Source organism: Pelobates fuscus, chromosome 7, assembly GCF_036172605.1.
Source record: "Pelobates fuscus isolate aPelFus1 chromosome 7, aPelFus1.pri, whole genome shotgun sequence".
NCBI lineage: Eukaryota > Metazoa > Chordata > Amphibia > Anura > Pelobatidae > Pelobates > Pelobates fuscus.
This window is the reverse complement of record NC_086323.1, coordinates 24,059,235-24,073,539: the sequence shown is the minus strand read 5'-3', so window position 1 is coordinate 24,073,539 and position 14,305 is coordinate 24,059,235. Positions and strand designations below refer to the sequence as shown.

The following is a 14,305-nucleotide window of genomic DNA, read 5'->3' as shown; positions in this document are numbered from 1 at the left end:
TTAGGTCACTGGGTTAATTTACCGCATTGGCAAACAATAGAGCAGGCTTGCAGTTTGATTCAACACAAGAAAGCACATGAGACTTGGGCCCAGTATAAAAGCACACAGCCTTTAGGATTAACAAAGCACAAGATGTGGAACACTTCAAACACGCTGCTTGATCAGTCATCTTGTAACAGTTGAAATAAGAGCCTTGATCACCAAGATGGATTTTAATCTCCAAAAACACGTTCCTTGATCTCTCGCAGGATCCATAGGGGAGGAGGACTGTGACAATCCCTTGGGGTAACCTGCGTGGACAAGTAACGGTACTGAAAATCTAGCAGTGTGCTCTGTGGAGCATTGATCAAGCCAAAAAAAAAAGATAATGGGGGGGAGGGGGGAGGGCACATGCTAAGGGAATGGGGGGCACTTATGGACTGGTGTTACGAAAATGTGTTGAATAATTCCTATGTAAGCTTTAAAACGTTTTTTTAACACCATCCTTTATTAACAATAATTATATTTCAAGATATTGTGTCACATGTACTGGTTGTATTATATACACCTTCATCAATCAGTCGCACGATCATCGTCTAAGGTGCAGCCGATGTAAGAAGCATGATGTTGTAGTGTGCATGCGATGGTTTCCAGTACAATCCTTTCTATAAGGAATGCCTTGCAGTTGAGTGCTGTAAGAACACAGAGGTTATGTGGGGGTGCAGAGACATACAGGGGGTGCAGAGGCAAACAGAACTTGGTTTCCAGTGGGACCTGTGCTCATTATTTTCTACACATTTTCTAACCACAAATAACATATTAAATGCAAAAGAAAAAACACAAAAACATATACAGAGTGGGGTTTGAGGAATCAATAACTTGTTTTATGAATGAATACATTTCAATGATATTACATAAAATTAATGCTTAACAAATGGAGAGTTGTTTGACTAGGTATGGAAGATGACGTCTTTTAAAAGAGCTCCATTAGGTGCCTCACAAAGTCGGGCTCTTTCAACACATGTTTGAGGCTCTAGTACTCAAATTTCTGTCTAATAACTTCCTGCAAGGTCACTCCGCACGAGACTTACATTTGGTTGGGTGCAAATAGCGCAGATGACCTAACTATTGTTTTTTTTCTTTAACCACAGAAAGGACAGTTTTCTTTATTGACAAAGCCATTTTAATGAAAATCAGACATGATGAGTTGATGAATAAATTCATTGTTTTTGTAATTCATTGTTCCTTCATTAAATTACACATGATGAAACTCTCAAGACTCCGTTATAATATGAATATGAACCTGCAACAAAAAAAGAATTGAACTACAAACAAATGAGTTATTAACCTGTCAAATCCTACTCTGAATTGTGGCCCACCCTGTACTATAAAACAAATAAACACTACACTTAAAGAGACTCAAAGACACACATTTTTTTTTAAAATGAAGTATTTCCTGCTGTTTTCATCCACGCAGGAAATATGCTGAGTAGAAATATTAAGTGTCTTTAACAACGGCTTCCAGGCTACAAAAACATTTTTATGTACAGCCATGATCATCTGGACACAGACTGCCGGCAAGCTAATACCTTATCAAAGTTTCTGCATTCTAGGCCTCCCAGCCAGCATGACTGAACGTTATGTAAAGAGTAGGAGCAAAGGGAAGGTGAGGGAGGTTACAGGTAGTACTATGGGGTTCACAAACATTAAAGGACCACTATAGTGCCAGGAAAACTAGTCACTATAGGGTCATTAGGTCCCACCCACCCTCATGACCCTCCTCCCACTGGGCTGAAGGAGTTAAAACCCCTTCAGCCACTTACCTTTCTCCAGCGCCGGGCTCCCTAGCGCTGGTGACCTCTCCTCTCTTGCCGACGTCAGATCCGAATGCTCATGCGCGGAAAGAACCGCGCGCATTCAAACAGCCCACAGGAAAGCATTACTCAATGCTTTCCTATGGACTTCCAGCGTCTTCTCACTGTGATTTTCACAGTGAGAATCGCGGAAGCGCCTCTAGCGGCTGTCAAGGAGACAGCCACTAGAGGCTGGATTAACCCTCAGTGAAACATAGCATTTTCTCTGAAACTGCTATGTTCGCAGCTGCAGGGTTAAAACTAGAGGGACCTGGCACCCAGACCCCTTTGAGCTGAAGTGGTCTGGGTGCCTATAGTGGTCCTTTAATTAACAAGGCCCAAGACCATTTCATTATGCTCTTAATAACAATTGTTCATGTAGTGCCAACATATTCAGCCCTATATATTGTAACAAAACATACGTGTATATGACATAAGGGAACAGTAGGTGAAGAGGGCACTGCCAAAACGAGCTCACAAGTTTTAAATTTAAATTTGAAAAGTTACCTTTTTCTTGAGAAGTATAAAGAGTACCATAATAAGAGAACTGAGGTGTAGTCAGCATAGTGATACATATATAAAGACAGACTATTGCAGAAGAAGCAGTTGCCTAATCACAAGAGCTTACAATATAAAGGAGAGGGTGGGGTGTTTGAGATGACAGATGAGTTTAGATATGAATTACTGTTCATTGTAGTGTACACATACACTGTGTTCAAGATGCTGCAGGTAGATGTCCCCACGCCTCCCGTCTATCCTTGGCACAGTGAGGGCCTTTAATGTCCATTCCCCATGCTGCGCATGCAATTTTAAAAAATACTGCTGATATATTTGTTCTGCCTTCCATCTGATACATATTTACATTTTGTATATCAGACAGCAAAGGGTTACTCATTGCTAACATGATGTAATTAGCTGGCTCCCACTACCCCCCTCCCCTCCGCACCACACAATTTAAGCAGAGGATGCACGAGATTACATTTTCCTCTCTGGCGTTTGGGTTTACTGATAAAAGGATGCGCCGGATCTTTCTTTTCTTCCTTGCACATTTTATGGCTGATCCAAAAGCAATTACCTGGACTAAATTTAGCCTGATGTGAAAACACAGCAGAGAAAGTCAGTTGTGGGCAAATATGATGATGCATACAGTCTTAATGCGTTTTCTCAGCGTGCTGCGCACCTGTTCGCCAGATGTTGTCATGTTGTAGTGAAGTCCATTTAAAGTAGCATCTAATCTAACTCATAAAGATATATAGAATATATATTATTATATCATATATTATACATAGATTTAATGTCATATATAATTTCATCTATGTGTGTGTGTGTGTATATATATATTTATTTATATATATATATATATATATATATATATATATTCTAGTTCCAATATATAATATTGACATGATTATTATCATACAATACTCAAGGTCAACTAAGATTGGAGGGTTACGCCAAGCACCATGACCACTTCACTGATTTGACGTGATTATGGTGCCTGGAGTCTGAATGTGCAGCATTCTGCTATGAAACACAGCACATTTGGAGTTTAAAGGGACACTCCTGACCAGAGGCGTAACTGTAACCCACAGGACCCCGGTGCAAAAACTGCCCTGCCAGCCCTCCCCCCCCATACATCTTCCCTACTCGCCCCCGCCTCCCTCCTCATACATCTTCCCTACCCCTCACTCCTCCATATCATATAACAGATATATACTCAGACACACATGCTAATACACAGGCACACAGAACGACACTTCAACAGATACAAAGACTGACACACATCCAGATACACAGACACACACAGAGAGATACACATATAGACAAATGCAGATACACAAACACAGAATGACACACAGACAGATACATCAGGGCACACACTGACACATGCAGACGGATACACACGTGCAGAAAAACAGACACATTTGCAGATACACATACAGACACACATGCAATTACACACATGCAGATACACATACAGACACACATGCAGACATATAGATACACATACAGACACACATACAGACACACATGCGGATACACATACATACACATATGCAGACAAACAGATACACATACAGACATACAGATACACATACAGACACATACAGGGCCGCCATCAGGGGGTGACAACCGTGACAGTTGTCATGGGCCCGGCGGCCCTGGGGGGCCCGGACTGCTCTGGCAGTCCTGGGCCCCACTTTCCTTCCCTGCACACATAGATAGCGAATATCGCTATCTATGTGTGCAGCCGCGGGCCCCCCAGCTCCCTGTTACCGCAGAGGGGGCCCAGGCAGCACACAGCTTCTTCTCTCTTGTAATAACTCTCGCGAGACCCGGTTGCCATGGCAACGCTCCGCGGGTCTCGCGAGAGTTATTGGAACAGAGGAGAGAAGAGAAGCTGTGTGCTGCCTGGGCCCCCTCTGCGGTAAAGGGGAGCCGGGGGCCCACCCACCGGACCACCAGGGATCATGGAATCTCCCCCCTCCCTGGACAAGGTAAGCAGGGAGGGGGCAGAAACCATTTAATTAAATTAAAAAATTATGTAAAAAATTTCCCCCCGTCTTCTGAGTCCCACCGGGTGGTCCATGCACTTAGGGCCACCCGGAGGGCTTGTATCAGCAGGGGCCCGGTCAGGCGCTCTTTCCCCCCACGACCGGGCCCCTTGCTTTCCGGCAGCCGGCTGGGAGGGAGTGAGGATGGGGGATCCTCACTCCCATCATCCTCAGGCACCACACTGGACCCCATAGAATCCACCCTCCAGCAAAAGGTACGAAACTGGAGGGTGGGTTTAAAAATGTACATTTTACATGTGTGTCAGTATGTCTGTGTGTCAGTATGTCTGTGTGTCAGTATGTCTGTTTGTCTGTGTGTCAATATATCTGTCTGTGTGTCTGTATATGTCTGTTTGTCTGTGTGTCAGTATGTCTGTTTGTCTGTGTGTCAGTATGTCTGTTTGTCTGTGTGTCTGTGTGTCAGTATGTCTGTTTGTCTGTGTGTCTGTGTGTCAGTATGTCTGTTTGTCTGTGTGTCAATATATCTGTGTGTGTCAGTAGGTCTGTCTGTGTGTCAAAATATTTGTGTGTGTGTCAGTATGTCTATGTGTGTGTGTCAGTATGTCTGTCAGTGCATGTGCATGCATGTGTCAGTCTCTGTATGTGTCTGTGTGTGTCAGTATATGTGCCTGGATGTGTGTCAGTATTTCTCAGTGTATATGGGTGTCAGTGTGTCTGTCAGTGTGTGTGTGTGTGTGTGTGTGTGTGTGTGTGTGTCAGTATCTCGGTCAGTGTATGTGCCTGTGTGTGGGTGTCAGTATTTCTGTCAGTGTATGTGTGTCAGTCTGTTGATCAGTGTGTGTGTCAGTATGTCTGTATATAAGCCTGTGTGTCTGTCAGTACGTCTACCAGTGTATGTGTCTGTGTGTGTCAATATATGTACCTGTGTGTCAGTATGTCTGTCAGTGTATGTGCCTGCTTATCTGTATGTAGTCAGTGTATGTATCTGTGTATCTGCTTGTGTGTCAGACTATGTACCTGTGCATCTGAGCCGCAGCTTTATATACAAATACACCCCTCCATTCAAACTTCAACACTGCATACAAGCACACTCCTACATTCAAAAACAAACACTACACATAAATGCACACTTTCATTCAAACTCCAGTACCACATACAAACACATTAACACAAACATACTTCATACAAACACATGCTTACATTCAAACACACAAAACAGTGCTAAATACAACCCTGCAAGCATGGGAAATTGGTAGAGCCCCACCTGTCAAAGCATTGTTAGAGTTGCACGACAGATGGGGTTCTACCTTTAGTCCAATCTTGCAATTGGGTGTCCCAATAAAATTCATTCTATTTAATGCCGCCACTGTATTGGGATGGATGCCGTGATTGCATACCAGGGAGTGAGGGGCGACGGCGGCAGGGCCCAGGGGGCCCAAGCAAGCGGGTCCAGTCGTTATTAAAGACGGCCCTGCACACACACACTGCATACACTAACACAACACACACTGCATACACTAATACAACACACTCTGTATACACTGACACAACACACTCTGCATACACTGACACAACACACTCTGCATACACTGACACAACACACTCTGCATACACTGACACAACACACTCTGCATACACTGACACAAGACACACTCTGCATACACTGACACAAGACACACTCTGCATACACTGACACAAGACACACTCTGCAAACACTGACACAACACACACTCTGCAAACACTGACACAACACACACTGCATACACGAATACAACACACACACACTGCATACACTAACACACACTGCATACACTAACACACACACACTGCATACACTAACACACACACACTGCATACACTAATACAATACACACACTGCATTCACTAATACAACATGCACTCTGCATACACTACACACTAACACACTCACTGCATCCACTATACTGACACACACTCTGCATTCACTACACTAACACACACTCTGCATCCGCTACACACTAACACACTCTCTGCATTCACTACACATTAACACTCTGCATTCACTACACTAACACACACTCTGCATCCGCTACACATTAACACACACTCTGCATCCGCTACACATTAACACACACTCTGCATTCACTACAAATTTACACACACTACATTCATTACACTGACACACTCTGCATTCACTACACCCTAACACACACTCTGCATTTATTACACTCTAACACACACTCTGCATTTATTACACCCTAACACACACTCTGCATTTATTACACCCTAACACACACTCTGCATTTATTACACACTAACACACACTCATTACACACACTTCATCCACCATAAATTTAAACACTCTGCATTCACTATACACAGACACTGCGTCTAATACACACACAACATCCACTACAGACACTGCATCCACTAAACACATTTCATATAGTACATACAAACACTACATCCACTACACAAACACACACTACATCCACTACTCAAACACACTCTATGTTCACTATACACACTGCATCCGCTACACAAACACACACTCTGCATTCACTGCACAAACAGTATCTAATACACACAAACACTACATCCATTACACACATTCTAATTTACTTCCACCATACACACCACATTCAGTCCTGCATCATTGTCAGCGAACTAGGTAGGGCGTGGGCGGGCCCGGGAGGGGGGGGCCCAGACCTTGTGCTTTGTCAGGGGCCCCAAAATTTCTGATGGCAGCCCTGGACACATATGCAGATACACATATAGACACACATGCGGATACACAGAAACACATATAGACACACATACAGATACACAGACACACTTAATGACAAACATTCAGATACACAGAATGATACACATACAGCTATAAACATTGACAAACATACAGATACATAAGGGCATACATACACATACAGACACACAGCTATACATATACAGACATTCATACAGACACACAGATACAGACACACAGCTATACATATACAGACATTCATACAGACACACATATACAGACATTCACACACACACACACACACAGATAAACATATACAGACATTCACAAACACACATAGTATATTTAGATGGAACATATTTTGTTTTTCAGTTGCTTCAACCCTCTCCCGGGCATAAAACGATAATTTACGGTTGCTCTCATACTACTTGCTTCTACCAGGAAGTTTGTGCTTATGGTTCTGTTCTCAAACAGGTTATTACCTAGGGCACCCCGAAAAGCCTGCCTACTATGTTTCTGGTTTTCAGCTCTTGTTGACCCTCTTCTGTAGGGTCTCTTCACCGGCCTTACTTAGCTTCACCTCATTCCAGGTGTGGTGACATTCTGTCATCAAACTAGCATGGTGACCAGGGGTCATGTGATCAAGTTCATGTAGATCTTTCTTACAGGGGGATAAGCTTTACTTTGATATGGTAATTGATATGGTAATTTACAAGTCAGGAAAGAGATAGCCACTCCCCCCCTCTATCCTCATTCCTCTCTGTTCCTTCTTGGCTGTGCTACTGAGCAGACGCCATGTGCTATCTTGGTGAACCATGTTACACTCTGTTGCTTCCTTTTCTTCCTTGGTGGATGTGATGTTGGACTTGCAGCAGTGAGCCATTACTAGATGTGAAGGCCTAACCGTGGGTGAGATCAAACGTGTGGGGAAAGGGATTACTATATAGATAGATAGATTTAAAAGGGTTGTTGCTCCGTGGGTCTGGGCTGTGTGTTTGTGATACATTTATAGTATTGTGTTGTGGCCTTCTAAATAAATACCTTTTAATGTAGACGAACCTTGTGTAATATTTATATTAATTTGGTGATTACACCACACCAGGTATATATGATGGTCATCTATTTGGCCTGACACCAGGCCCACAGCCAGGTTCTCTCGTATCCACCTATATCACGTAACCCTGCCCTAGTCACGTTTAGGATTATTACCTTGCACTATACCCATTATGGTATATCATAGACCCAGTCACACGTTAATATATTCTATTTTTCACCATCATACCCAATGCGGCTCGATTACCTGCCTGCCATGTTGTTAAGTAGTTTGTGTACTCAGGTACTGACACTAGTCCATTGCTTTACATTTTAGATCATTCAACGGTATCTGTTAGTTGACGAAACTACAACAGGAAACACTATATCCTGCTTCTTATCCTGCTTCTTCATCACTGTTAAGTTATATGAGGATATTTGCGATTTTCCTAAATAACTAGTATAGTGCATGATGTCAATTCCTTTCCCCTTTTGGGGATATTAGCAAGCTTTAACCTTTTATAGGTTAGGTTGCTTATTTCAACTTACAATTCTAAAGGTATTCACTAGTCCCTTGAATATATCACCCCATAGGTATACTTTGCTGCCCCCGGACCAGTTTATATCCCGACAGTTCTTCACCTCATGAGCAGATAATTACAACTTATCCGCCTATTCCAAACTAAGCCACATTCATTCCCTTCCCTAGCAGGTTTAGAGGAACTGGCTTTAATTCAGTAGCATTCAATCCATCAGAGGCACCAACCATTTCAATTGTCTTACCTACCTCACCACGGAGGTTCAACCCCTGGCCTTTTCATAGTCAGAGCCTCAATAGACTCAACTAGGAGTCGTTAGAGAAGGCCTCAACTGACACGGACATCCTGTCACGTATTTATCCGCATATAAAAATATGATTAATGAAGTTTACTGTTCTGACAGGAAAAGTTGTGCCGCGCAGCAATCAAATCCACAGGAGGGTTTGTGCTGAGCAGCAATTATGCAAATGGCAACCTGGTAACTTCCTTTGGGGTCAAAGGCCGATTACAGCCTATCAGATCCAGAGGAGGGGTATTTAGACCCAGTTCTCTGATGCTATTTCATCCTGCTCAGTGCCCTGTCGTGGTTTCCCTAGTGGTTGTCCGAGAGCGTGTTCCTGATTCCAACTTTTTCTGTTTTTTGACTTTGGCTTTGATTTTGCCTGTATTCTGGTATCCCTGACTTCTGGCTTTCCCTTATCGTTGTGTCTCTTTCTGTATCCCCTGACCTCGACAAGTATCCCGACTATTCTTTGTTACGTTAAGTTCGGCCATTCTAAGGCCCGGTAATATGTTACCTATTAGTCATCTGTGTGACACAATTCTACTTGCTGGATCAACTAGTAATCCTGACACATCCGCATTGTATCTTTTACATCACCGAGAGGCCTACAGCCCACCACTACATTGTGGTTCATTCAGTGATCCAATCATAGATAGTGCCTCTCAATGCCGCTTAGCAATTTGCAGGGCCTCACCCTCCCCGCTTAGGTAATTACTTCGCCTTCGGACATTCGAATAGCAAGCCAATTCCTACATTAATTATGTTGGGAAGAAGGTTATTTACCCTATTTCATAGTATATTATTCTATTACACTGCTTCTGACATTGGAGAAGATCTAGGTCTCCCAGACCCCTACACAAATTGGTGGATTTGGGGCATAAATACATGCATTCTATGACTGTCATGGATTCTTCTCTGCTAAAGCGTCGGCAGCACTAGCCCAGTTCAACCTTCGTTCGGATTGGAGTCAGTTAAATCAGTTTTCTGTCACCACTTTGCAGGGCTCAGACCTCCGTCATGTGCCATTTGTGCTTCAATTTGTCACTCCACCAATCTGTGTCCCAGTGAAGCCGGTTCTCCTACCTCTAGTCAGGCATCATTTGGTAACTCCAAACCCGACCAGCGAGGTCTGAAAGATAAATTGGGCAGACCTATTGTGTTCCTTGGTAAGGCACAGATCTGTAATAACTTCAACGCTGGCAGTTTCGGCTTCAGCGCTTGCCGTCTGTTGCACGTCTGTTCCACGTCTGTTCCTTGTGCTTCCGAGCTCATACTAGGTCCATGTGTCCGAATAGGTTGTTCCCCAAAAAATGACGCACAGAGATTAATATTGACAACCTGTCTTTTCACCTTAAAAAGCACCTTTCACCTCATTTGGTGGACTTCCTGATCACAGGGTTTTCACTGGGTTTTCACAGCGGTATCCTCACGCTACCCACAGGATCACTGGAATGTCACAACCTGCAATCAGCACTTCTTGAACCCAACACTGTAGATCAACTCTTACAGCAAGAAATCACCCAGGGTTTCATGCTAAGTCCATCATTCACTAATCCTCCATTTGCAAACTGGTGCATCAATCCAATTGGCATTGCTACTAGCAGATGCACCAATAAAAAGAGATTGATTATTGACCTCTCCACTCCACATTCTTCTTTCATTCCCAGCATCAACTCTCTAATTCCTTAACTCGAATTATGCATTTGGTACGGTATCTCACAAAAGGTTAGTCTTCAAACTAAAAGAAATTGGTCTAGATGAATATTCTTGATCTTGGGTAGAACATTGACTTAAGAATAGAGTACAATGATTTGTCATCAATGGTAAAAAAAAGTGGTGCCCCTTAGGGCTCTGTTTTGGGACCGCTTCTATTTAACATATTTGTAAATGATCTTGCAATAGGCATTAAAAGCCATGTTTCAGTGTTTGCAGATGACACAAAACTTTGTAAAGTAATAAAATGTGAACAGGATATTGCTTTGCTGAAGAGAGATTTAGATAGATTGATTGGGGGACTGGGCACTAAAATGGCAAATGAAATTTAATGTAGAGAAATGCAAAGTTATGGACTTCGGTGTCAAGAATGCACAAGCAGCTTACACCCTAAATGGTAGTGAATTGTGAGATAACCACACACGAGAAGGATTTGGGAATTGTTACGGCCAACAAATTAGGCAGCAATACGCAATGTCAATCTGCAGGTGCAAAGGCCAGTAAGGTTTTGTCATGTATAAATACGGGCATAAATTCTCGGGATCAATCTAAGGTGAAGAAAAGTTTTTTTTTTACATTAAGAACTATAGTATGGAATTCTCTGCACGAAGAGGTGGTTTTGTCAGAGTCTATACAGATGTTTAAACAGCTATTGGATAAATACTTCCAAAAACATAACATACAGGGATATCATTTCTAATTAGTGGGGTAATAGCTGCTTGATCCAAGGAAATATCTGACTGCCATTTTAGGATCTAGAAGGATTTGTTTCCTCATTTGTTGCAAAATTAGACTGGGTTTTTTGCCTTCTTTTGGATCAACAGCAAAAACATATGTGAGGAAGGCTGAACTTGATGGAAGCAAGTCTCTTTTCTCTCTTTTACATGTAACTATGTAACTTTGCCATATGGATCATCCCTCAGGGTCGGTCATTTATTTCTAGGCTATTGTGCCTCCTACCTGGTGCCCCAGATAGCCACAGCAGGATTACTCTGGATCTAAATGGCAGTGCCAATTTAATCACGTGGCAACAGTACTTGGCAGGTCGGCAGGTCCATGTTTGTTCCCCCATTGTCTGATGATTCACCGGTCTTCCGAGTTGTCAGAACTTAGCCGCTGACCCTTTATCCCGCTTTCAATTGCAGGCTTTTTCAAACTTCACCCTCTTTCCTTGCAGTACTCCGGCATTCTCAGACCTGATTCTGGACTAGGACACATAGTGGAGCACAGCAGGTGGCTGGCTCGGACTGCACTGTCCCATAACACCCAAAACATTTTACGACAGATCCATGACACTCCTCACTAGATTCACTATGGCATGTCCGATCGCCCATGTTGGCAAAATAGCTCTCACATCCATGAAGAATCGCAAAATCGACACTGGGGTAAAGTTTATTTGTACACTTTATGCTTTAATGCTTTTGCATACATCTTAATATTCTTCCTCATTTGTTATTAGAACCCTTGAAGTTAAGGGTTATGAATTCTTGCAACAAACAAATTAGAAATAGCAGCGAGGGCATATGTTGCATCTATTACACTGATGCATTCAACCTGAAAGATGTGGGCTCGGAATATGAAATCTGTAATTAAAGCATTAAGCAATGTCAAAGGTGGGGGTCGGGTAACAGAAAAAAAAGGAGCCTTCAATGAATCTGGTAATGAGGTGAGTTACTTTCACTGTAAGTTTGTAACTATAATAGTAACCAAGCGTTTTACCTGTATAGGTTAATTTTGTTTCTTGCTTGCAAGTATTTCCCGAGTTACAGATGGTATGATTAACCAACTCAATAAGATTCATTTTATTGACCTAAAAACATTTAAATTATTTGTTTTATAGGCAGTAACCAATGTGATTTCTTAAATTTTTTTCAGAGGGTCATTTTTAATATTGTCAACTTCAGCAAAACCAAAAGCCTTTATCGAGATGGGATGGCTCCAATGGTGAAATCAACCAGTCGCCCAAAGTGGTGAGCTAAGAATTTTTTTATTTCTTCTAAATCCAGCTATATGTAATGTTTGCACAAAAATAAATAACGCTTTCGAAGTGTTCGTTATGTGAATGTAATATTAGAAATCATTGTAAATCTAGGCTGTAGGACTACAAAATGTATACATGTGTCCAACGTGGGTGAAAATCTTTTCACAGCAGGAAAGGTTCGGAATAAATACCCACAAACACTGGATTTGATGATTTTTTTATTTATCTTATTTTGTCTGTAATGAAAATGTATTTTTCTGCTTCTTGTCTGAACTATTGCAAGAAATGGGATATCATAGAATTTCTAAAATATTTTACAAATAGTTGGCATTTATCACTTAAATATTTTTGTTTGTGAACATCATTCCATCATTCTCCATTTGAGTTTAACGCTTTGTTTTATCTGCTAGCTATTTACCCCCTGTTTCAAATAAATGTTGCTATATTGCTATAGTCTTAAAAAATAATAACTAGATTATGATGCTCAGAGCTGTGTTCATAGGTTATTTGCATAAATAATTTAAATATGGAATCCCCATATGCTAATTAGAGAAATATTTACAATGTGTACCTTAAAGGGGAACTGTTACTTTCTTGTAAAATCTACTATAGAATAAAACTTTTAGAATTACCTATAACTTTTATTAGCTTTTTTTCATGGAATACTCCATGTTGTTTTCAATGTATATTGAAGATTTAGTGATTTACATCAGAATCCGGTCCAGTCCTGATACAGTCAGGGCTACACATCACATTGGAAGAGGAGAAACCGAACGATTCGGGAGATTTATCAAAGCTTCACTGACACTTTTACAGCTGATTTCTGCAAATTTTGGCACAATTTACAAAAACAGAGTTTTTCATTAGTTGCCTCTTTTACGCCCATTTTTTTTAATATTCACTATTTTTTTCTGAGATTCCATAGATTTATCAGTTTTTCAGTCACCTTTCCAGCTGAAAAGTATTATGTTTCACTTTTCTTGAAATGGAAATTTCAGTGAAAAATTATGGGATTTACTATATAGAAAACCATCAATCGCTTTTCGAAACACGCTAATAAATACAATCAGATTAAATACAGAATGTAACCAGCACTTTTCAGGCGCTCTGAGAATCGTGACGCTGGTGGGAGGAAGGTAGACCAGTTATGCGATTGTGTTTCTAGCTCTCCCCAAAGGTGCAGACCCTCTGGAATGGGGGCATGTCTGCCTCAATAATGGCCCACTGAAGGCAGACCCTGTAGATAGCAATGTGATCTTTGAAGGGCCCTAGTGCCCTGTTGATGGGATCCCTCTATCATTGTTGGGGACAGTTCCCTGGTGTCCTCAAATGCGGGACACCAGGGAACGAATTTGGGACATTAGGACAGGACCTGAAAGTCGGGACTACCCCACAGAAATCGGGAAAGTTGGGAGGTATGGAATACTCTGATAAATATCCCCACAGCTTCTATTTTTCTTTCCTTCTCTAGGCTTTCTCTAAGCTGACTATAGGTGCAAAGGCTAACAATGAATGGTAGGGAGCTAAGAACGGCCCACTTGTTTCCAGGACAGGTTTAAATAAATCAGTGCTGATTTCTATACTTCATTTTATTTTTCCCACTTTGCAAATTCATATTTGTTAAATGTAGCGTAGTGACGGTTCCCCTTTAAGAACAGGGTGTATGAGAATACTATATTATAGC

General features: G+C 41.7%; 1 protein-coding gene across 1 annotated transcript in view; it reads left to right on the top strand.

The window, feature by feature from the left end:
- AGBL4 (AGBL carboxypeptidase 4) overlaps positions 1–14,305 on the top strand; it is a 1,519,087-nt gene that overhangs the window by 488,763 nt on the left and 1,016,019 nt on the right. The window contains exon 4 of the mRNA XM_063427788.1: positions 12,516–12,610. Within this exon, the coding sequence (XP_063283858.1) occupies positions 12,516–12,610 (95 nt within the window). The remainder of the gene's footprint in view (positions 1–12,515; positions 12,611–14,305) is intronic.